The sequence below is a fragment of the Nothoprocta perdicaria genome, unplaced genomic scaffold, assembly GCF_003342845.1.
Source record: "Nothoprocta perdicaria isolate Ctin4 unplaced genomic scaffold, notPer1 scaffold_213, whole genome shotgun sequence".
Lineage (NCBI taxonomy): Eukaryota > Metazoa > Chordata > Aves > Tinamiformes > Tinamidae > Nothoprocta > Nothoprocta perdicaria.
In genome coordinates, this window is record NW_020455350.1 from 277,484 (window position 1) to 302,990 (window position 25,507).

The 25,507-nt window shown below is 45.4% G+C and overlaps 1 protein-coding gene across 6 annotated transcripts in view; it reads left to right on the forward strand.

The window, feature by feature from the left end:
* Positions 1 to 25,507, forward strand: part of DPF3 (double PHD fingers 3) — a 161,875-nt gene that overhangs the window by 60,745 nt on the left and 75,623 nt on the right. For 4 of the 6 annotated variants that reach the window (XM_026038603.1, XM_026038605.1, XM_026038604.1 and 1 more), the window contains exons 1-2: positions 4,314 to 4,396; positions 9,253 to 9,360. In XM_026038603.1, coding sequence (XP_025894388.1) covers positions 4,372 to 4,396; positions 9,253 to 9,360 — 133 coding nt within the window. In that variant the 5' untranslated portion in view covers positions 4,314 to 4,371. Of the gene's footprint in view, positions 1 to 4,235; positions 4,397 to 9,252; positions 9,361 to 25,507 lie in introns of those variants that run through there. The other 2 variants (XM_026038608.1, XM_026038609.1) reach the window with 1 other exon arrangement.

Genomic DNA, 25,507 nt, shown 5'->3' on the forward strand with positions numbered 1-25,507 from the left:
CTCAGGCTGGAATGTAAATGCAAAGCTTGCATGTATCCCGGCAGCATTACCTCTCCCGCTGCTCCCAAGCACACAGGATTTCATCTCTGTCCCTGTGCGCAGGGGCTGCGTTCCCTTTGCAGTGGGCTGACAACTCTATTCTGCATTTCCAGCCATACTATTTTCAGTGCTATTTCAGTCACCCTCCCTTGGCCAGCAGTTATCCCTGTCGGCTCCTTGTTTTTTCCCCAGCTTCTTTGAAATCTCTGCATCCACTGATGGTTTTATATCATTAATACCAATCTAGACAAGTCTGTGTGACCTTTCACTCTCATGTCCGACGGGAAGAGTTGACCCTTGCAGTCAGTCATGGTGCCGCACTGAGTCATACATACTTTTCATGAAAATAATGCAGAAAATCCCCATAGTTTTCACAGCTATTATTCCGGGGGATGAAGTGTAGCTCTTCCATAGCAACACAGCTTGGGAAAACTCTGAAACATGCAACATCAGATAATTAATCTTCCTGACATATAGTGTACATTTTACTACTAATGTTGTCTGGTTATATTTTTTTTCTCTTCATATATCTCACTCAGTGAAACTCAGATGATCCAGCACATTATATACATACATATAAATATATGTGTGTGTGTGTATGTGTGTATATATATATATTTTCTTCCTATTCTGGCTCCTTTCCTATTTTGTACTAYGACGGTGCCGTCACCGCAGGCATTTGGAGCCCATTTTCTCTTCCTGTCTGTTTCTGCTCTGTGCTATGTCAGCCTCTTCTCTGCATTTACAACCTGTGGCTGTCCAGTTTCAGAAAGCAGTCTTGAGCAGTTGCTGTAGTCTGAAAGACGCACAGGAGCTATACCTGTGTTTGCTGAGGGATTGTATGGTGAGCCCCTTGGTACAGCCTGCAGCCCACGGCTGAAACCTGTCTTGCATCACAGAGCAAGGCAAGTTGGGGTGAACTGTTGTAAAAGAGAAGCCTGACCCAACACAGCTGCTTTTTTGATCACATACCTAAATTATTTTTCCTATATATCCGTTTGAGTTTCTTTTCAACTCATTTGCTGCCCAGTTTTATTCCCACCCTTGTCTATTCTTCAGTTAGACAGAAAATCTTCTGGGAGAGGCCTGGAGTCTATTCCACTTCTGTGGCTATAGAGTGACTAGCAAAATGGGGCTGTACTTTGTTGTCTCTGATACGAATAATATGCTCAGATTTGGTGTTTGGATACACAGGTTCCATCGTGAAAACAAAGAAACAAATGCCTCCAAGTTAAAGTTCCTTAAAACGATTAACTGAAGTTCAGAATAAGTGAGATTCACTCCAGTGAGGACTAATGGCAAAACCGACCAACCAACTAACCAACCAAAAGTAATTTCAGGAAAGCTGTTTTCCACTGGAATATGACTGACATAAAGAAATACAGTTTCTTTACTCCCCAATATTTTATTATTCATCACAATTTTCCTTTAGAATTAAAGTCAGGGCAAGGCTTCAAAGTCCCAGTACTTGAGTAGTGACCTTTCCAGTAAATAACCAGCAGGTGGGTTTTTGATCATGCCTGCTGTGGTGGAGCCAAGAGTGAGAAGGAAACCTTCTTAATGTAAGGAGGTGGCTGACCACTTCTTCTAAATTATTATCTTTTTAAGGCAAAAGATGCATATTTAAAATGCTTAAGACAAAGGTAATGAAACGGCTGGACTGCAAGTAGCGTAACTCCTGCAAAACTCTGAAGTCTGAATTTGACCCACTAACTTGGCAGCTTCTTTGGTCATTAAACATATTAGGCTCTCAAACCCCTCTTTTCCTCTTAGGAAAATTTTAATTTTAATCTTATAACCTGACAGTATCACTTAAAGCCAAATGTTTAATATTCAAAGATTTATGGTTATCTTCAGTCTTACCAAAAGATGGAAACTGATGTCATCTCCAGCCAGGTTTTCTATCTTGCTTGCTGAGATGTACGGTATTTCTTTTGCTAAGAAGGGACACTTTGTGCTGTGCTTATTCCATTGGTTGGAGTAATTTTTTAGCATAGAGAAAACCTGAGCCGTGGTGACGTTTTGCTCTCACAGAGCTGTTAGAGTTAGTGGTCATCCCTGGTTTGGCATAGGCGGAATCTGACTTGGCTCTGCTGAAACTCAAGTGTTTTCAGAAGAGCTCTTAATCTTTGATCAACTGGAGTCTCCTTGTTACTGACTTTGATTACACAAGTGTACAAGTTTAATTACAGCTTTTAATAAGCTTTCCTTTCGTCCTAGTCACATTCTTCGCACAGTATGTGCAGCTTATCTTTTCCTTTCTCCCCTGCTCCCATTTGTTGCCCAAGCCCCTTTCCTGAAGAAAGGGGAATTGAGGTCATTGCTGGGGACCCTGTGTCCAGAGACACCCCTTGTATGTCATGCTCTGCCCATGGCTCATCTCGTCACCGCTCACATGGTCCAGGGATGTCTCTCCTTCACTCCTTGCTAAGATCCACAGCAGAGCTGCCCAGGAGGCCACAGCTGACAGGGGAAGGAAAGTGCTGCGAGATGCCACAGTCACTCTGCAAACAGAGTCTGCTGCAGGAAGCACTTGGACAGTCCTCCAGCAGATCTGCTGGAGCCTGGGGATGTGCTTAAAACAAGCTCAGGGAAATATCTTGTTCCTTTGGAGACCTGGTTCATCCATGGAACTCACTGCCCCACAGTGGTTTAGGCACAAGAAGGTACCTGCGTATAAGAGGCAGTAGGATACATTTATGAAAGAAGGGTCCATCAAGGCCTATCAAGCATAATGTCTCCAGTCTTGGGTAACCTGAGACTTGGGGAAATAAAGTTTTGATTATCAGAAGTGAGGAGGAGGAACTGGAAACTCCTCTGTCTCTATTTTGCTGTGATTTTTTTTTACTGTGCTTAAAAAAAAAAACATCATTATTCTTCCATATACCTTTCTACTGTCTCCTGTCAGTGAGAGGCTATCAGGCCATAAAGCCCAGAGAGAAGAGCCTGGCTCTCATGGAAGTCACAAGGTAGAAGTGAAGGGTCACTTAGAAGATGTGAATTATTCCGAAAAAATAAAAAAGACACAAATGGGAAAACAGAGTAATTTGCCCCAGTTTGACGTGTAGAAGTGTACAAAGGGAGTATACAGTGGAAGTGCCAATTGTGCCTGATGCTAGAGGGTAGCAGGGAAAACAGCTAATAAAAGAGAACAGGAAAGGGAGCCTCTTTTATCTCTCTGCACATGCATCCCTTCAGCTCCCTCGCTGTGCATGTTATACCCCGTTTGCACACTAATGAACAGGAGAGTCGGAGCAAGTGGTGCTGTGCGTGGCGCTGCTCCTGCTTTCTGATGACCTTGCCCTGCTTCACCTTGACCAAGAGCGAGGTTGAGCTCTGCGGCCCATGCGCCCTGCAGGGCTCCTGCACAGCGGCAGCCCTGTGTCCTGCTTTGGTGCTTTTCCATCTTTAGAAAAATTGGATGGAGGATTTGGGAATCTCCAGCAGGCAGAGTTTTAAACTCTTTTCTAGGGGAGATGAAGATTCTACAGAATTTTTGAAGAAATATTTATGAAATAAGTGACATTAGAATAGTTCCTTCCGCTTGGCTTTAGAACAGAAGATTTGTTGTGTTGGATCCTACCAGTGGCTGTTGTATCCTGAGGCTTCTGGTGCTTTAAACGTGACTGCAAAGCTGCAGAAGTGTAAAGGGAGCACATGGTGCATTCTGACCATTGCGGACATGACCTGAGATGCTGATGTGGGTGTTTTTATGCCTAAGAATCAGTCAAAATTGGAGATTATGTCCTTTGCCCTTGTTATTATGCTCCTTGACATCAAAAATGCTGGAAGGAAATTCTTCCTAACTTGGTCAGTATTATGGTTGTGCAAAATATGCTGCAGTTGTTACAACTCAGATTGAAAATGCTGATTTTCTGACCGGGATGGACAAACTACAGGGGAAGAGAAACAACAGAGCAGGGTCAGCGTGGTGTTCACATTGCCTCAGCCTGGGTCATGGGCCGGTGTGGTGGCACCATTTAGCTTATCTATAGTTTATTCAGTAGCTGTAGCTCTACTGAACAGATCTGTGAAAAGACTCCCTGAGATTGTGACCTTCTGGTGGCACTTCCTGCGTGCTCCGCTTCAGCAGGGCCTTGTGTCCACAAGCTCGTCATGCGTTCAGAGCTAGTACTTCTCCTCATCCTTTTTTAAATGAATGTCACATCTCAACCTCCGGCCTGTCTCTTTGGCAGGCTCGGGGACCAGTTCTACAAGGAGGCGATTGAGCACTGCCGCAGCTACAACTCGCGCCTGTGCGCCGAGAGGAGCGTCCGCCTCCCCTTCCTGGACTCGCAGACCGGCGTGGCTCAGAACAACTGCTACATCTGGATGGAGAAGAGGCACCGGGGACCAGGTTGGTTGCAGCGTGTCTGTGTATGCGTGTGCGTGGATGCAGGGCAGGCCCCGGAGCCCTCGTGGGGTTTAATTAATAGAAACTCCAAGCTGCTACAGGCCACACAGAGGAGAAGCGGCCTAAACCTCTCTGCCTGGGGGGGATTTCCTTTGGTAACTGCAGAGAGCAGATCCTAATTATTCTCTCTCTGCCCAAAGAAGAGATTGCCTGACATGGTAGTTTCTAAGGCTGCATCGCTGCGGCTCTGTTAATGCTATTGATCCCAGCCTGGAGCAGAAGACAAAATGCTCTACCCTGAGCAGGACTGGAGTTATCTTCAGGGTAGACTGGCAGAGGTGGGAATGTCCTGGATGGATGCTAAAAATAAGAAATTATTTTGGGAAGAATATACAGCAGAGGTGAAATACAGAGGAGTGCAGCTCTTGGAATGAATGTTGTTCTGCTGATTGAAGATGTACATGCAACTCCTGTTTCTGCTTTAAAAATTATTTGGATATCAGCTCTGGAACATCTATTTCCTTAAGTGTAGAAAATGTTTTATATATGTCCTAAAGAACTTTTGCTAAGCCTATTACAAAGCTCAATAAGGTGAAGGGAAAAAAACACCACTTTTTTTACAGACTTTGGTCAAATTTTCCTTTGTTAGAGTAAATCCATCTGAAATCCTTGTTTCGAAGGCACAGGATGGTCACAAGTTCAAAGACTGGAGATGTTAGTCAGAACTCATGGGATCCAGAAGGAATATGGGATTTTTAGTATGGGGGGCTAAGTGGATAGGCACTGAAGGATGTGCATACGTATGCATGAATAGATGCCAGTCCCTGTAAACTACACTGAAAACAGTAACAAGCAGCAACCACCTCCAGGCCTGGGAAGGGGCAGCTGCTGTGGTGTCCCCAAGTGGCCAGTTTGCAAGAGGGGGTGTAAGGAGCACGTGTGGCTCCTGGTCACAGGCTAAGAGAGCAGTTGTGGCAGCTACACAGGTGCTTATGTAGGAGCTTCCGTCTCCCTTTCACAGGAGTGCAGTGAGGAAAGGGTCCTTGCAATGCCCCTATTCCTAAGATGCCTGAAGTAGATATAAGGTCTATGTCTTACAATGCTGTAGTAAACGCTTTCTGTAGTAAAATTCAGCCACTTCTGGTGTGAGAGGCAGCAGGTGGCTCTCACTCCAGGGCTAAAAATACCCTAAGAAAACTTCAGCTGCCAAAACTATGGGGGAATCCGGGACCGCTAAATGTGGTTTATGAGCTGGAAGTTGTCTGAGTTTCCGGGCTAACCCTCCTTTCACAGGTTCCTTTGTTCCTTTTTTTTTTTTCCTCATATGAAAATTCCTCATTCCTAAGAGATTATGCTGTGGCAAAACAAGCTTTTTGTTTATTTGATAATCTGTTTACTAAAGAAATTTCTGGTCTTGTAGCATCTGGCTGTGAGTAAGGTGCTGCTATTTTTATTCTTTTGAACTCCGTCACAGGCAAGTATGCATCCACTCTATGCACGGACAATGTTTTGGGAGGAGCATCTGCTACAAGAATAGACCTAGGCAGTCTTGTGTAGGTCTCCCCGCTGTCTCTGCACTTACAGGGGAAATCTTTATAAGGTGTTAAGTCATCAAAACAGGAGTTAAGGGGTCTAAATATTTGGCCTTTCTAGTCACCAGCTCTCTAGACTACCCAGAGCAAGTTCTCTGTGCGAATCTCTCTTTTCTTATCTGTGATCCGTAGCATTTCTGCTGCAGGGCTGCAGTGGGGCTAATGGTGGAACATTCTTCACGGGGAATCCGAAGGGAATCAAGCCTCTGGCATCTGCTTGTGCGACCAAATCTGACTCCTTTGTTATTTTGAATGAGAATAATCAGTGCAAAATGAAGCAGCCCTCCTCCCCCATATTTGCTCTGCTCTCTCTTGATTTTTATTAGCCCATTTAGTGCTCCCTTGGGTCTCTTTGCACCATCTATTTCTTGTGGTACCATTATGGTGGGTCAAAGAATCCCTCTGTAGTCTCAGCACGGCTGTTTTTAGGTGGTTCCGAGCGCACTTGCGCCGTGCTGAACGGCTCTGAAAATCCTCTGCCACCCACTCTGGTGTCTGGCTTGTGCGCTGTGCTCGCTGCCATTTACCATCCCTAGCTGGAAAACTGTATAAAGGCAAGTGGAAAAGCTCCAGGACCTCTTCTCACTTCCAGAGAGCTTAAAGGCAGAGGAGAGTCCAAATTTCAGCATAGTAACCTGCCCTCTTGCTGTCCTCTTTGTTACAGGAGTCAGAAAACCACATCTCCCCATAAACAGTCCAGGGTTAATTTCACACAATACTGCACAGAACCCCCTCCCTCCCTCTCTCCCCTCCTCCCCCGGCCTTTCACACAAGCTTTGAGTTATGACTCTCCTACACTAATGAGATAAACAACATAACTCACTGCAGGTTCTGCTATTTCCTCTATAAGCAAATGATTGGAACCTTCTCTGGTTGCCCTATAAGGCACCAGCGGGAGAGACAACAGTGCCAGGGGCGCAAGCAGCAGGAGCTACGTGTGCACAGTGGCCATGTGCACTGCAGGATCCACAGCGGAGCTTCCCAGGGCTCAGGACAGGCTCTTTGCCTGTTGCCTCTTCTCTGTGTACGTGACCAAAGATCCGCGCTTGGTTTGAGCCGTCACGGTGCAGGATGGGGGTCAGGGTTGGGAGCTGAAGGTAGATGGGGATGAATTTGCATCAAGGGAAGGTTTGGCGCTGGTTAAGTTCCCTGGGTGCGTCCTGTCTGTGAGCAAGGATATTGGGGACAGGAATGAAGAGCTTTCTTAAGGAGCACAGGGGTACATGTTGAAGGTCTATGGAACTTAGGGGTCTGTCTGGCATGGGCTGAAGGCCTCTAGGGAAGACACTTTCCCACCTCTGTCTTTGGTGGATACCTGCTTTGGTTCCCTTGTGGCTTTCAGCATTTTGTGACTGAGTTCCACTGCCCCTCCCGAATCCAGAACTGATGACTCATATAAAAATACTCAATAATTGAACCAACACCAAGAGAAACTCCCCCCAGACTGCAGCGAATCCTTGTTCCTCCCTGTCTGGGAGCAATGTTCAAATCCAAGGTGCTTGTTTCGTTCAAAGGACTGTAGAGGCCTGTGCAATGGAGGGTTGATTCTCTGTCCCCCTGCTTTGGTCTAGCAACCCCCTACCTCAGTGTTACGAGCAAGCTCTAAAAGGGTGAGGCCCTTTGCCTCCACCTCTGTAATGACTCACACCAGGCAGGCACAATCCACCCCATCATAATAGCAATTGTTCACGGTGGCTAATGTTTGCAAATTGCTGTGAAGAAGTGTGTCAAGCACTGTAAAAGTTGTAATTATTCATAGGTTTGTATTCCCAAGCCAGTCATGGGTTGGATTTGTCCCTCTCTGAAATGCATCTTGCTTTGTGGTGGGCGTAACACCCAGCAAGGTGTGCAGCAGCACAGCGAGGGTGCCCCAGTCCAGAGCAGCCCTGCTCCATGCCTCGGAGCAGCCAGGACCTGCAAACACTCCGTCTGCCGGCTGGGTGTTGTGTGGATGCTCGATTCAGGCACCAGGGCCTGAAAGCGGCTGCGCTGCACCAAGGGTTTGACTCCCAACAGCCAAAATACTTCAAACTGAGAGCTGCAGGTGAATAATTTTGTCTTTTATTTATTTTTTTTCCCAAGTAAATATCCCAATAGGATATTACTTTTTTGCATTATCCTCATCTGGCTCAGGGAGTCAGTCCGGTTCCTTGGCTGGGCCCTTTCCTGGCTCTTTCAGAAGCGAGCCTGAGAACCCTTGGGCCTTCCTGCTGTTCTTTCCTGTGCCTGCCTCCATGCTGACCAGGCGCCCACAGCTGCTCCTGCTTCGGGGATGGCCGCACCGCTCCTGGCCTGTCCCTGTGTGGCCTGGGCTGTTCTCTGAGGGCAGCGAGTCTGCAAAGGCGAGTCCTGCTCCTTAACAGCAGGAAGCTGTAGGAGGATGGAAAAGCCAATGCACAAGTGGTGGATAGAGAGGTCTGCAGAGGCAAAGGAAGGAGCGACTTTCTTCCAAAATGTATGGGTCTTGCTGGGTGTCTTTTTCTGCCTGTCACGAGCAACTGGTGGAGCTGGCAATACTCAGTAGCACTTGGCATAGTATTTCCCCTCGTACTGATGCCATCGCGAAGCCTGACGTGTTCTGAATACGACAGAGAGCAAAGAGGAGGTTGGCCCTGGCGAAAGGCTGTCTGCCAAGAGGGGTGGAGCAGCTCAGACCCAGGCCAGCAAGGCCACAGTAGAGCATGCTGTAAGATAAAGATTACTGCTGTATCTCCTCCCTCCTTTAAGGTATGTGCTTGAGGAAGGTAACAATGAGCCAGAAGAATCTGTCTTTAAATAAAAACCGAGAATTTAAGCAAAATTCCAGAGTCCAAATAACCAGATCGAATGGACCTTAGCTTCCTGCTGCTCAGGAGACACAAATTCCCTGAGCTGGGGCCCTGGAGTTTGCAAGTAGGAACTTTATCTCTTCTCTCCCAAGGGGCCCTGTTTGCCTATGGAAGAGGCATTGCTCCTGTGACCCAGGAGAGCCTGAAATTCTATTTACCCTGAAGAAAAAACAAATTATTTATGTGAAGCTCTGGTTTCAGTGAGCAGAGTGACGTGTGTGAGTGAGACCTAGATTCTCTGTAGGCCTGATCCCATGAGGTGCTGAGGAGCCTCTGGAGCACTGTATGCCTTGAGTGCATAGTTCTGTCTCACAATTTACAGGATTGAACCCACCAACAAGGGAATCCTGGGAGGGCAAAAACAAAGATGCCAGAGACAGTGCTTGTGGTTTACAAACTGAAAAGTGATTTTATTTATTTTTTTGCCTTTTATCTTCAGGCCTGGCCCCAGGTCAGCTCTACACATACCCGGCTCGCTGCTGGCGCAAAAAGAGGCGTTTGCATCCCCCCGAGGACTCCAGGCTGAAGCTGCTGGAAATTAAGCCCGGTAGGTATTTGTCCTCTCTCTTGCCTGTGCTGCAGAGCAGCTGGCAGCAAGTGCAACCTGGCATTTACACCTTGGGCTGCACCTTTGCCTCTTTCCATCCATTTCCCTTTGCATCTTTTGCACCTTTCTCATTTTGCTGTAATGATGGCCACCAAAAGCCCTGCACACCACTCGCCTCTTCTAGAAATAGGTACAGCTTGTATTGAATGCAATGGAAGCTGAATTTACCTTCTGCAGAAGTGAATCCTGCACTCTGCTAGTGACTTCATATGAATGTAAAGGATAAATTTATTGCTAACTATTGCATATATTATATTACTATGTATTGCATACTATTATTAATCCCATTCTGGCATCCGCTGCCCATTCTTTGCAAGGAAGACTGCGGTATGTGTGGAACAGTACTGATAATTTTTGTAACAGGCTTGAGAACCAAGGGTGCCAATGGATTTTAAACAGCAAATAATAAGTTAGTGAGAATATGCCGCATTTGTGTATGTGTGTGTGCTGATGTGGACCTTAGATGTCAGGTGCACCTGAATGCACTTATTTCACTCTTGTCCTTGGTACAGCTTCCCCACCATAAACTATGGGCAGTGCTGAGTCTGGATGCTGAATGAGTGAGTATAAAGCAGATGCAGAGCTGCAGCTGTGGCAGGTAGAGCCTAGTGTGGGACGTTCTTCCCTGCAGCTCACAGTAGAGGCTTGCTGTCTTTGGGGTCAGCTGTTAGGAGAAAGAGGGAACGCATGCTCACAGCTGGATGTGGTTTTCAAGAGGTCAGACACTGCCCGTATGGACAGTATGGAGGAAAACCCCCAAATGTAAATTAAGAATATTAAAAAAAAAACCTTGTTTGACAGAAGGTGGTGTCTGGGAACTGAGCTATGCAGAAGAATACTGATGATTTTGCTTCCTTGCAGTGGTTGGTGAAGAGGGAGGAAGAAAAGATAAAGAGACAGTTTACAACTCCAGTAAAGTCAGAGGCAAAATTCTTGTTGATTTTGGCAGACATGGGTTTCTGAAGGCTGTCTTCAAGATAGGAGATGTCAACAGGCAGCTGGACAAGAGGAAGAAAGGCTTATAACTGCTCATCTGGGGTCCAAACCAAGGACAAGATCTTGGTCAGCAAAGAGAACCAGACCTTGTAGCAGGGAGTCAGTCAGAGAGAACTGTTGAAATCAGCCAAGTTACACTGATGGAAATGAGACTCAGCTCTAGGACAAGGATGGTTGGACCTTATAGAAATCTCTCCGTGATATTTTGTGATGATGCCAACAGTGCTGTGTCTTAGTAATTTAGTAAGGTAAAACAGTAGTGTAGAGTTGGACACTTCTTGGTTTGCATTATGCTTTTTTGCTTTACTCATGGAATGCCAGATTAGTGCATCCTGTATGCCACAGGGCAGGAAAGGCAATTACCACACAGTTTTCAGATAAAGAGACCTCAGCATGTCCATCTCTCAGTTGTTTTTCCTGCTCTCTTCTGCACCTCTTCCGTTGCATTGCTGGTGGCAGCCAAATAAGGGAAATTATAGTGCTCTGCATTTAAATATATTTTCAAACAATCTTCTATTGGCGATTAACTTTCCTTATAAGTGGCACTACAAAATAATTTCTCTCCATCTGTGAATATCAAAAACAGACTCACTAGCCAAAAAAGGGATTTTCCCTTTCACTGTTTTAAAAGTATAAAACCTATGGAAAGCACTGGAAATCCATTTAAAAGTGGCTTTTGACAATTCTGAGGAAAACATAGTTTATTTTATTTGCACCTTGGGCAACAGAAGCATCGTATTTTTTTTTGGAGGCTGCTGTGGTGACGCCTAATGCAGAACCTAGGAGTACCATTTTCTGCCTGCCTCATGCCTCTTTATTCCTTAGTTAAACATGAGGTGACGATGTGGAGCACAGATGTGGCAATTTCAGATCCCCCAAGGAAGCACAATATTGATGAATAAAAGATACTTCAAGTAAACTTGGAAAAATTGTGGTTTCACTATGTACAGATCTTGGATGTCCTGCACAGCTTAGAGCCGTTCTCAGCAACTAGCCACTTGGCTGTGCTTGTGCTGATTAATACGGGGCTGGCTGGCTTTGATACAGGGTTTTTTTGAACTGCTTATACATACATAAGTACTACAATATATGCTAGCAGTGCAATTCTACAGCATCAAATTCTGGCAAAACCTTTAGTTTTATTATGTTTTATTAATTATTCAAAAGGACTCCTAGTAAGATTGCCAACATAAAAAACACAGAAGGGGATCTTAGCTCCAAAAATTTTCCATCCAGCAATCAGTGGGATCAGCACAGGTGGGAGTGAATCCTTCCTTGATTGCATCTGGGCTTTTGGGGTGGGTTATTATAGAGATAAGTTGGGACTTCTGCCTGACCTGGGAGATACATAGACCTAGGATTTTGGGGGGGATGCATCATAGCTAGTCAGCAGCTGGTCAGTAAGTAGAATCAAACTGTTGTGTTGTGAGCAGGGCAACAGTCCAAGAACATAATAAATCATTTAGTCATAATATAGTATTTACAGCTATGACTTATATTTACAGTGTTGGCACCTTGAAGCTGTAGGTAGCAAAGTGCATGGCCCAGCTCAGTGAGAGAGAATCTCATGTTTAGTAATACCAATATCTAAAGAAGAAAATAACTATGTTCCAACAGTCTTCTGTTTTTGTAAAGTGCACTACAATATTTTTCTTGGGTCAGTTTCTGCTTACTTTTCAATAACAGGGTTGCTTTTGTTGTCTAGGTCAGTTGCTCTTATTTGTGAAGTGTTTTGTTTTAGGAATAGCTACAGCCAAAGTTGTAAAGATCAGAATCCTGGAAGAGAAGTTGCTGATGCAGCCCTTGACTGCCCGTTGTCTTCTCTTGTACTCGGAGTTACAGAATCACAGAATGGTTGAGGTTGGAAGGGACCTGTAGAGATCAGCTAGTCCAACCCCCCTGCTCAAGCAGACATACATACATAAGTGCATGGAGTGTCTTAGTGAAATTGTTTGATCAAGGATGTAACAATTTTACAGTTGTTAATACAGTTTTTAAACATCCTCTGTCCCATCCAAGAGCTATGTGGCAGAAATACTGCATTGCCCCAGCTTACTTATGATAACTACTTCAAGGATAATACAGTCAATATTATTCCTAAGCCCTTATGAATCATATAAAGTATTCTTGATATTTAATTACACATAGGCTGGCCTTCATCTTTCAGCGGTACATTCATGTCATATCTTCAGAACCGATCCTTATGGCTCAACAGCAGCCAAGTTTTCATCACTAATGGATTCAGGCCATTACATGAGTCATTATAGTATAGGAACCAAGACTCTTAGGAGTGGTAGTGTAGATCTGAAATAAATCCCCAGGCATGGACTACTGCCTATGTACGCTATGTTGGTAATCCTGTGATTTTCGGATGCTAAATTTATTAGGTGTTAATACTCTCATGGTATTCCTAAGGCTAGTCCTATATCCTGTTCTGTGCCACCAAGTATGGTTAAGGGCTTGATTCCCTGCAGAACCGGGGAGCAGTATTTGCATGGCCCTTCAATGAGGAGAGCTGGAAGGCCAGGAAGCAAGACAAGCTTCCCCACTTGCTGCTCAGCTGCTGCTTCTCCTTCTGCCCAGTCAAAAGGCCTGAGCAGAGCTCCTGTGCGTGGGAAATCTGTGTGTCTGGGAAGGGGAATGAGGGAGGGAGGAGTTGGGCTGGACTGGGCAGCCCTTGTTCTAGAGGAGCAGGAAGATATCTGGATGATGAGGGTTGAAAATGGAAATAATGCACCTGATTACACACAAAGTCTCTTGAAATCTTAATTGCTCCTTAGCCAAAACGTTTAGGGGTTTATTTTCTTGGGCAGTATCATGATTCTGTGTTGGGTCAAGTATTAACACTATGGAAGTGGTGTTACGCACACTAAACCCTGTTCACAGTCAGGGTATTATACAAGCTTTGCAGCTGTGTAGGTGAGGGCAAACAGGGTGCCTATGGCCAAAGACTAGGGTGGAATTCAAGTTGCTAGTGTCCTGCTCAGTGCTACAAGATGGCCAAGTACACGTAGATTCATACATGCAAACACACACACACACACACACACACACAGACCTGTAAAGAATTTCCTGGGCTATTTAAGTGTAAAGAATCTGACCAGGAAGTTCTTGTCCCTGCTTGTTGCTGTCCTTTGCTTTTGCACTGAAGTCCTGCAGCGAGGTCTCCCAGCTGGCAGCCTGCCCACCCGCTGGGTGCCTGGGGAGGACACGTCGTGTGGGCTGTTAGCCTGGTGACAGGAGCTGGTGTTTGGTGCTCACCAGTGTCCTGTTGCAGGCTAGTGCCTAGGGAACTACAGAACAGGGTTTTCTTTTTGCCACCATGAAGGGGTGAAAGTAGCCAGAAAGTACATTTTCAGTTGCCATGATGAACTTTGATGGATACCTTCAAAGTGCCGTGACCAGATTTTTAGATGCCACTAAGTAGTGGATATAAGCTTGATAGGTTCATCATGATGAAACCTGAATTTGGGGGCAGATATGACTTGACATCCGGCAGATAAGAGTCCTTGTTCTCTGCTGGCTTGGCCAGCAACTTACAACCACCTGTAAGTTGGACTTTCTTGGCCTGTTAACACCTTCTGTGTCAGATGCTGTGTTCCCTCCAAAATCTTGAAATTAAAAAGTTTTTGCTAATCTATTTTTTTGTGGGCTTCTGCATTTTTAAGTACTTCAGCTTTAAAAAAAAAATCCACCTCATCTTTTATACTATAACCATCCAGAATTTCAAAATATCACGGATATTGACTTTTTTTTCCTCTCTCTCTTCACATAATAGGCCCTGATTGCCCCTGCCAGGTGTTAGCTGTGACAGGGTTGGAAACGGGCTCTGTGCGCGCCTGCGTTTGCGCTCAGGCAGCTGCAGCACGAGCCAGCAGAGGGAGCAGCGAGTAGAGCGTTTTGAGTAAGGGCAGGGCCGGGCTCTGCTTCGCGGGAATTATCTGGGAATTATAAGCGGGGAATTATCTGGGCAGAAACACGTGCACCTACAAGGGAGTGAGTCTGAGGTATGAGCCTGCTGCATGAGTTAACTTTTTAGCACATACGCTTTTTTTTCTGTGGCAGGAATAGCCTATTTTAGAAATGAAAATTTCTCAGAAAGAGGATTTGATTTTGGTCAGTTATGCCAAAGCAACTCTTCTGTACTATATTTAGATCAAGTAGTAGGCAAATAATAGGTCAAATATCAAAGAACTGAAGTTTGTAGAGAGTGGACAACGATGAGTTGCATATTTGAGGAAACTGCAAAACCCGGGTCAAAGAATTTTACTGAACAGTTCCTCTCAGTTCCATGTAGATCTGTACTTTTTGATGGAAATAGAGTCGATTTTATTTGTACTCTCTGCTGTCTGTCTTTCTTTTTTGGACATCTGAAAGAGAAAAAAGAATTTGCTTTGTTTTTTTGAGAGGAAGAATGGACGAGCGTTAGGGGCCTATTTTCCTGCTTCTTACCCACCAAAGTGCCTAAGTGTTGGCCTAAACTTCAGCAGGAGTTTTAAGTAGGTTTTCGTTGATCAAATAAGCCTGCAGCTTACTGTTGACTCCATCAGTGCCATTGAATAAAAACAGGAGGCTTCAATTCTGCACTAATCTTGTCTTCAGATTGTGCACAGCAGGACATGGCACCACAGGAAAGAGATGCTGCTCTGTGGCCTTTACACATCCAGTAGGAGCAGTGACTTTCTGTCACTAAAAGAAAATACATCAGCTGGGGCTGCCTTGTGAATCTGCTCCTTCCTCCTGCTCTGGAGTAGAGCCAGACTCATTCCATGCCATCCCAGCGACCACCCTTAAATTCCTCCTGCAAGGAGGACCTTTGCCACTCCAAAACTCTGGCTGGATAAAGCTTGCTTTCCTTTTCCTAGCCAGCGCTAAGGAAACCAGAGAACCTGTCTCTTTGTGCATGACACTGAATCAAAATGTGGAAGTCCTGCAGTGAAATGTCTTTGTCCCACTGCCAGTGTGCAGGAGAAGTGCCAGCCCCTGCAGTACGTGTTCTGGCACACTGTCAGGTACTTCTGTCACCTGTACCCCAGACAGGACAACATAGCTGCAAGAACAGTGGAAAATCTCTTTTTTTTTTTTTTTTTTTCTTTTTCCCTCAATTTGTCAGTCTGTAAAATGGAAGTTTTAAAACTTTTATCTAACTTGTCTACATCAGAGAAGTGCCCAAGAATTACTTGGTAAATGTTTGTGTAGAGCTTGGGAGGGATAGGAGGGTGATCTTTACTAAAAAGGAATGTATGAGTAAAGCCACTTGCCAAACCTTTCAAATGCCAGTATTAAATATGCTGGCCATGAGCATGTAGCCTTGCAGGACTTGTGAAAGTCTCCCAACTCTGTCACAAAACCTGTTTAAGTATACCATGGCAATGATGAAAAACAGGTAGCTTGTTGTACACCCATTTATACTAAAAAAGTGACTTGCCGTAGGTGAATGAATCAAATTTCATAAGGCTGGTACAGCAGTGTAAATATTAGAAAGATGGCTCAAGTTTTGCACACTGAAACTCTTCTTGCTTTCTTTTGGCCACTGATAAACTGATCTTCTTCAGGTTGCTCCTCATAACTGCCACGGCTGACTGGGTTGTAGAAACTTCGCTTTTAAACTGTGGGCTGTCCTGGCTGGGTATCATTGCATAGGATAAGCTGCAAATTCTCTAAATCAGCCCAGCATGTTCAAGGATGTGAGCAAATCTGTATTTTGCCAAAATGGGATTTCATGATCTTGCGGGTATGGAAATCCAGCACACTCTTAGAATAACCAAATAATAATATTCTATCAATAATCTAGTCCAGAAAACAAAAACATTTTTTATGCTTCTAGACTCCACAGTTATGCTACTAGAATTTGCAAGACTAACTATGTAAATAGGTTCTGTCATATGTAGCTTGATCTGGAGCAGGTCCCTACAAGTATGTTGAATGCACAATTTTAACATGCAAGCCGTGTTGGTTAGCTAGGATTGCTCACACGAACAGTGTGGGATTACCCAGTCTTTGGGTGGCCGAGACGGTGTCTGTAACTAAGGAAGTTGCTGGAAGAAGCCACTGTGCTTTGGAACCTCTCTGACATTTGATCAAAAGCCCATTGAGGCAGACCCTGGCTGTAGCGATCAGGCTAACATAGAAGGAGCAACTACACAAGCTAAGGCAATTTTGGAAAGTGTATATTTATAATTTGGAAAGGTGTACATATATATACACACCTTTCTAAGTTCTCCAAGTCTTGACACGGAGAATAAGACTGTACACTGCATATACAGTGACCCACATGCGCAGGCGTGTTGTAAATGCTGCCATGTAGAGGTCAATCTCCCAGTGCTTTGTAGTCTCAACAATATTTATTTGTCAAAAATATGTGACTTTATTGTTCATTGGGTTATAGTGACTTTGGGGCCAGCCCATTTTGAAGAATGATTTGGAGCATCTGGATCGCTCTTGTAAGTCAATAAGTTGAAGATCTGAGCTGTGTTGATGAACTTGCCAGGGCTTCTGCAGTGCGACTGAGGGCTGCCTTTTGGGGACTGGCTCTGAAAGCTGTGAGGAAAGATTGAGGGTGAAGGTAACTGGGATGGTGTTACCTTAAAATACCTGCAACTGCCTAAGTAGAGGCTTGCTTCTCGTCCTGCCATCCTTTCTGTGTTATCCAGGGCATTTTTGTTGGCTCTTTCACTACTCTCAGTGGCTGTTTCCAACAGACATCTGGCTGGGAGAGATGGGAGGCTGCTCGGAAGCCTCTTTGGGAAGGTTCTTCAGCACATGCCTCTTAAGCTGCCAAGGTCTGACTGTGAATGCACTCTCTGTAGGAGATGTATTATTCCTGTGGGAGAGGTAAAATGCTGTGGGATTTATCCCTTTACTATAAACTTAATATTGCTGTCTGTAAGTAACCATCAGGATTATTTATTTCTGAAATAAATAGGTTTTAATCTTAAAAAGAGAGGAGTAAGCTGAGGTATGGGATTCTCTCCTTAGGAAAAAAGGGGATGTTTTGAAAGACTGTCTCAGTGCCCCCTGAATAGGCCTTGAGGGTGCTAGGGGTGGGTTGTCAAAGCAATTCCCTCAAGGCCTGTCAGGAGGGAGAGGTATGGGAAAAACCCCAGGGATGCGCCAGGGGATGATATGCAGGGAACTACTTGAACCTGACAATTTTGTTTTCCCCAAGGCCCAAATCTGCTCTGCAGCAAAGGAGAGGAGCATCTGGGAAGCATAATCTGCCCTTTAGAAGTCTTCAACTAGAGCTGAACCTGAACAGCTTTGCTGGTGAGCCTCCTGGCACTTCTAGTACAGCCAGTACCCATTCCTTAAACCAGATAACCTGCCTTGGCAAAGGATTCTAGCAGAGCACAAGAATAGTCAAGATGCAAGGACTAGACACAAGGTCCTAAGTGATGTGTTATCTTTTATCTAATGAACTGCATCTGTTTTGTATGTTCATGTGCATACATCTCAGAGTTTATTGGTAATCGTGTGAACAAGGGTTTAGAGGACCAAGTTCCCAGGGCTTAGTCTTCTAAGATGCCACACTGCCTCGTCCCAGACAAGGAAAGCACCTGAGCTTCGACCTTAAGAATATCAGTGATGTGTTTGGAATTAATGGGAGTTGCCTTCTTCAAATTACATCTATGTGTAAAGTACTTGGTTGGGCCAGCCTTGCAGCCTTGGTGCTCAGCATCCTGCAAGACCGAGCCCAGTAAAATCACAGGGTCACTAGATCAACTCTGTAATATACCCTGCACACTCTTTTATATAAGAAAATATTGACAAAAAATAGCAAATAGATTGTGGAATTTCATTGTGTTCAGAATATGATCTTTTACTTATATTCAGTTTTACTGTTCTCCTGGTAGTTGGCAAATGAAATTGTTTTGTAGTCTGAAATATTATAACATTTACAGCTGGTAATATTTTTCCAGTGTGTAATACAAAGAAAAGAGCAATAAATGTTAATATTAAGTCCGGTTTGAAATGTTTCAAAGCCAAGCTTTACAGAATTGCTGAAAGTAGAAGGAACAATGCGATGGCTTCCTCTCCCACATCCCTGCAACTCCCACCACCTTTCTTGGTGAATGTTTTCAATCTGTCATTGCCATTCTCTGAGGTAAACATTTTACAGCCTCATAATGATCTTCCACCTGACAGATATTAAGTATGTTTTTACTGGATTACAATTCATTTCAATATTCCCTGAATTTTGCATTTGATTGCCTAATAAAATACAGGTATTTTATGCTTCAGAATTTGAACACCACTGGTGTTTGCCTTGGAATCCAATCCCAGTAATAAACTCCTTGGGGGAAGGAGGGCCACTGCAGTGTGCGTTTGGAGGGGAGTGAAGAACGGAATATGTGTACGGCATTTTTGTGCATCCTCATTCTGACCAAGGATCTCAATTAGGAGGCACCTAGAGCATGATTCCCCTTAAACAAACAAAATAATTCCGGTTCAGGTCCTCTGTTGATTTGAGTGGGTATTGTTCTATTGAAGACTATAGAGAGCAGCAATTTCCATCAGCTAAAGTGCTGGTCCTGTATTTGGGAGAAAAGGTTAAAACTTTATTCCTTCTGATGTAGATTATGTGCTTTTGAATGCTTGTAATTGCTTCTAGGATGTATGGGTAGAAGCCTTAGAAACACCTGTGGTTATGATTAATACCCTGTGCAAGTCCTACAAAGCTGCAGAGAAAATCAGTTTGTTGTTGGCCTAAAATGATGTTACATGATAGGAATAAAAGCCAAAGTTTCAAAGGTGGATCATGCAGTTAAGGTGATAAAACTGCATTTAAGCACTTTATGCTAGTGGTTCATTTCTTAGTCTTTTGAAGGGATGCTGAATGGTTTTATCTTCTCTTGATTTCGTTGATGAAGAGTCTGTGAGCGACCCAGTTACAGGTATGTGCCGTTCTCACAAAGTCAAGCTCATAGCTGCAGGAATTTCTGGAGTGGTGCTGCATTTGTAAATGATGCTACGGGGGCAGCTGCCGTGTCATGCTCGTTGCCTAAGGGAGGCAGCAGCATGGGGGAGAACTGGGAGCACGGAGGCTGTATCCGTGAGCAGTGCTGTAGACCAGGACAGTGTCAGCAAACAAAGACACTGTTAACTAAATAGAAAGGCACTGGGATTAACTGCTTTGTGCCTCTGTAGCTGCCATGCCGGGGATGGCACTATAAATATAGCATAGAGAATATACATCTAGGGAGCTTTCTTTTTAGTATCTGCATGGGCAAAATAAAAATAAGAAGCTCTCTCTGCTAAAGATGATGCTCCTAATACATCTGAACACTCAGCAAGTGCTACAGATGGAAGCAGAGTGCATCCAACTTTTTTGTTTTGCCTTTCAATCCTGAATCTTAATTAGTTCCCTACTGCTTTAGTACATGCACAACATTCTAATAGTCATAAGGACTTGCTCCATTCCACGTTGCCATTTCCACAATTCGCTCTTTCATACCAGGAGCAATTTCCTCCCCCCGCAACCCTCCCTGCCCCGGTTTAGGAATAGCGTAAAGGAAACTAAATAGCCAAGCGTGTAGCTTAGATTGATGAGGTTGTCACATCATTCTCCTCACCGTTTTCTTCCGACCTGCACTGTGTTCTAATAGATGGATGATTGCTAGGGGAAGGAGAGAGTTAGCAAATCCCACAGCCAGATGTTCAGGGCTGGACAGAGCAACCTTCTCCAGAAACCCAGAGGAGTAGAACTGTGTCCTTCTGAGGAAGAAGGACATTCAGGTGCCTGCGGCTGCCTGTGTTTATCTCCCTCTTAGAAAGGAGCACAAATGGGCTCAGTGTGGCTGCAAGGATGGATGTTTCTCCGTGCATCAGGGGAAATGACCAGTCATCCGTCTCTTCACTGTGGAGTCTGCCTGCAGCCATCAATCTTGTAGCCCAGCACGGCAGCTCCTTTGGCTTAGCTTGGCTCAACGGTGGAGGAACAAAGGAAAAGGAAAGCTGAGCGGGGAGAAAGGAGAGAAGCGCATCTTTCCCCCTTGCATCTCCCTCTCCCCCATTATCATCTATTTTCACTTTGTTTTGTAAGATGAGGAGAAAGCCCAGCGTATACATTCTCAGGATGTCAGAGTTTACAGTGTTTCTCTGCAGAGAGGAGAAAGCAGAGAGATATTAAAAACACATAATTCAAGACCCAGAGCTTCCCCATCTCTTGCTTTTCTGTGGCAATTTTCAGAACAAGCCTGCCATAGTTCAGCTGCAGCAGCAAAGAGAGGGAATAACCTTGGCTCCATCTTGCTACCTGAGGTCCTCTCCCGGACTTTTTTTTCCTATATGAATTAAGATCTCTCAGGCATTCGTAGGACCGTGTAATGAAGCTCATTAGGAGTTTCAAAGCCCAACTGAGCACTGAGACAAAGCAAGAGAACTCTGTAAAGGCAGATATTGTACACAGACATGTGTCGGAGGAGTCTTTACCTGCCATCAACCTAAATGTGCCATCTGGAGTGAACTGGCTTATGCCAAGATGGGTAAAATTTATGCCTTCATGGATTTAAAGGGCTGCTTTGCAGTTCACGCTGAGCTTTTGGGTCTTTATTCTAAACCTAAAGCACAAACCCTCAAGGAAACATTTGCCTTGTTAAAACCAGTCCCTCTCGCCCCCCACATGCTGCTTGTGCAGGTTTTGCAAGGTAGACCTGATGCCTTCCCCAGTGGAGCGCTGCAGGGAGCTCAGAGAGCCTCCTCTTCATGTTTGCTTTACAAAATAGACACCATAATTTCCCCCTTTATGGTTTTAATTGTGCAGCTTCTGAATGAATGGTCATACTGCCCATTTCACCCTGCAAATTTTGAGAGAAAGATAAATCTGGTTCACGTTGTTGCAAGACAGCCCAGATGGCACATCTGTGTTTCCCAGTGCCCTCTGGCCGGCCTTTTGGTGGCCATCGCCGTGGCTTTGAAGGTCACCTTGTTTACACCGTGTCTTTCCCCCCCTCCCTGTTCCGAGTCTTGCTGAGCCTGCAGGCTGGGCTTCACCATCTGCATTTGCTCCGGTGCCATTAATCTTCCTGTTTACCATTCTGTTATTAATTCTGGAGTTCACCTTTTTGTCTAAACATTTTATAGGCCTCTTGGAATTTCTTGCCTTTTTGTGGCAACAGATCTGAGCGTCTCAGCAGATGATTTGCTTTGTTCTTTCCCATTTCTGAAGGGCTACCTGCTGGCGTCTCCTGCCATGTTTCTGTTAGCAGCTTTCCTTCTTACGATAACATTTTTCAACAATAACAGCTTCTTCTGTCAGATGCATCTTACCAGTATGAGTAAATTTTAGCCTCACTCCTTTGAATTGGTGAATTGGCCTCTGAAATCTGACGTTGGTGAAAATCATCTCACATTGGCAGCGTTTTTCTTGGCTAGGAAAAAAATGTTTTTGAACCCGACTTTTCAAGAGCATGTAAGAACACCTTGCATTTGGGGCGTTTTATTTGAAGATCTGAATGCCTGCGAATATTAAACGAGCCTTACCAAGCCCTAGAGGATAGATGAAGACTATCTTCACTTGACAGATGATGAAAACGCACAGAGGGCACCTTTGTTAGAGTTTGGCCCAAGATCACATAGTGAAACCGTAGCAATGCCAAGGGCAGAGTCTTGGATGATTCCTTCTCATCCCTTGGTAAAACCACCGGTCACTTTGCTGTGGCCGTTCTGTTCCTCAGCAGTGTGTGCAGGTGTGGGTGCTGAACCCCTCTGCTTGGCAGGGCTGCCTCGTGACTTGTTCAGACTCAGTGCCATGCAGATGTGGCCATCCTGCTTCCCAGGAGCATTTCGGAGCACCCTAGCCCTGGAAACGGGAGTTTTGCAGAGAGAGAGAGATGCAGGATCAGCTCCAGGACAGCTGGAAGCTGGTGCTGCCTCTCTGCTGATGCCTTCCGAGCTGCCTGGGTGCCTCTTCCCGCTCTGCTGTGCTGTGGGTCTGGGAAGGGGCGCGTTAGGTGAGCGCTCAGGTTGGCTCCAGCAGCCTTGGCAGCTCTGGCCTTGGCTGGCTGGCTCTGCTAGGCCAGGCCCAGCCTGAATTAATTTGGGTGCTGTGCACTGCTATTCAGAGATGACTGCATTAGGCAGAATCTTCTAGCACTAGAGGTGTCCCCTGCTCTGCCTTGGATGTGGGAGAGGGAAAACTGAGCAGAATCTCCCAGAATTTGGAGCAGGGTTGCATCATGGCTGGTCTTACACGTGGATCAGTGCTGCCACACGTGGGAACAGTGTAGGTGACTGCAGTGGAGCTCCTCTCCCTGCTGCTGCCTGTGGATTGTACCTAGTGTGGGGGTGACTGGTGTTTGCTGAGAGTTGTTTTTGGATAGTAATCCGGTACTGGTTCTTCTGATGGGTCAGTAGGCTCATGAGCCTGTGCCTGTAGCTGTATGACCACTTGAGATGGGTTGAGCACATCCTTCCCTTATTCCAAGCGGGATGGAAGTGTGTTAGGGTGATGCAAAGCCCAAAGAAATAGACATTTACTCAGGAACTTTCCCTAAATCATGTTCTGCCCCTTGGTAGTGTCTGCAGTGGTCATGATGATGATGTGATGGTGCAAAAGGCCTGTTTGCCCTGTGAGCCCATCTAGGAAACAAGCGCCAGAGCGACCATGCACACGTGTGAGTGCTAGAATAATGTTGTTGAAGGGAAATATTCCTTTATAATTTGAGCCCCGAGGGTAGTTATATGATAAGCATTTAGCCTGATACTGTAATTTGGCAGTCTTTGAAAATCAGGTAGAGTGTATTATATGTGACAATGATTTATATCTGTGCTGAGAAATAAATCTGTAAAGAACTTGTAAGAGACAACCAACAGGAGGCCTTTCTTTTTTTTTTTTTATTGTGAGCTTTTATAGAGGCATTCTAGTCTGCCAAAGAAATACAGCTGCTTGTAAAGTCCACATTTGGATGATGGGCTAAACCAAACAATGCTTAACCTGACGTGTGAGAGCCGCTGCTGTGTTCAGCAGCCTTCGTTCTCCCTCCTGCTGGGTTGCAGCCTCCTGGGAAGTGCTCTAGGTAGGTGCTGGTAGAATCCTTCCTTTGGATTCTGGTTGTCCTGAGGTTTTTCTGCATTTTATGCCGACACTGCAAAGTGAAAGTGGACAGTTCAGTGTATCCATAGATTGTTGATTCCTCTCTCCATCCGCACCTCTTCTGTCCTTGCCCTGCCCACCCCTCAGCCCTTCTGCCTCACCAGGAGCCCAGCAGCTCTGCAGCAAGAGGTGAGAGGGAAACATGAGGATTTTTGACTCTCTCAGTGCAAATCATAGTATACTGGGGCAAATCTCAGTAGGCTCTAAAATTTGCACTGAGTATTTAGTAAGCTCCATTTCAGATCTTTACAGGACCCAGTGACTTTAGTCTGTTGCACTTTTGGGGGGCAGTGCTCTGCCCTCAGAGAGAAGTTTTCACTTCCAAGCCTTGTGTTCTCTCCACATGAGATGATTTGTTTCTGAGGAAATAAATTCCCTCTTTCTTTCAAGTAAGCTTAGTTCTAAAACAGGTTTGTCATTGTCTTTGGATTGATTCATGTGCACATCATGACCCTGCGTACCTTGAGACCTTGAGATTATGTACTATTATTTAGATTACCATGCGATGAGGTAATAGATGAGGTTTGGGGATGGAGCTAGAGGAGGAGACAAAGGGTTACTGAAGAGCATTTCAGTCTCCAGGAGAGCCATGGCTTTGTGCATCTGACTTGAATTAAAAATAAAGTGCATTTGATGCTCACTGGTCTCTCAGGGCATGTTTATGGCTTTGTGGAGCCCTTGTGAGAGTCTGTGTCAGCAGCAGTCTCATCCCGCGGGAAGCGCAGGGCTCGGGTGGCAGCAGGTCCTGTGGCTCAGGCTTGGAGACAGTGGCAATAGTGCACGCTGGCCCTGACGAGATCGCTGAGGAGATCACGGTGCCGTGGCGAGGACGGCAGCACCGCCGCGGTGACCTGGGCACCTGCTCCTGGCGGAGCAGGAGGAGCTGCAGCACAAGACACGTTTTGGAGATCCATCTGCGCTGGAATGAGGACCAGCAGCACGCGGTGCTGGCCGAGGCTTGGCCAGGACCCTACCTGCAGCGTGCCCAGCTGTAGCGCTTGCTATGAGCGCATCCGTTCTTCGAGCACGAGCTGATTGCTGTGCTGGCCAGGAACGCAGCAAGCCAAGGCGGGTCTGGGTTTGCACACGCAGAAAAGCCTGGAAATTCAGCTATTCAACGTGAAGCTCCGCTTCCTCCTTCTTCCTTAAGGGATTCCGTCCCCCCTGCCCCCACCCTTTGCACTCTGACGCTGGGTTTGTGCCTTGGAGCCGTGGAGATGAGCGTGTGATGGATGGATGGATGCTGCTTGTCTGGGTTTTTCACCACCATTTCCCCTGGGGCAGTCTGTCTGCTGGCAGAGAGCACCATCCCAAAAGATGGTATCTTTTGCAAACTCGACAGCTAACAGACAGCTTCTCTCCCTGCATATTTCCCCAAAGAAGAGCAGGCTTAATCTGGTTTTTATATGGCATATTTCATTATAATCTGTTTGACTTCCTATGTTCCCACTACACCCCCTGTAAATAAAACGCGAGGGGTGGGAGCAGCAGCAAAGCTGAGACTTCACACTCTCGTGACACTGATAGATTCCCATTTTGAACTGTCATGGGATTTAATTGCTTGCTGAGCCACTGCACTGCACTTTCAGACACATCCTGCCACATCCTGTTAATGAGCTTAGTGGCTGTATTCGCGCAGCAGTAGTTCTGTTTGCTGCGAACGAGGTGGCATTTTTAGACCACCTATATAATTCCAAAGAGGTTGCAGTTATTAAGGTAATATCCTTGACTTTAGCCATCTTGGACAGCACTTTGTGGACTCTTGATCTATAGTTTCCACTGGCACTTTTCATGCTCCAAAAAACCGGCCCCAAGAAACAAAAACACAAGAATCTATCTGCAAAGTCAGTGTTTGTCTAAGAGGGCTTTTGGAAGGCAGGTTGCTTTGGTTTGCATAGTAGCTGTCTCTGGCGTGATGGATCATGCTGGAACCCACCCAATAAGTATCTCTGTTCCCAATTAGAACTGGAAATGGAGCTGCTTACGAGTGCACAGAGA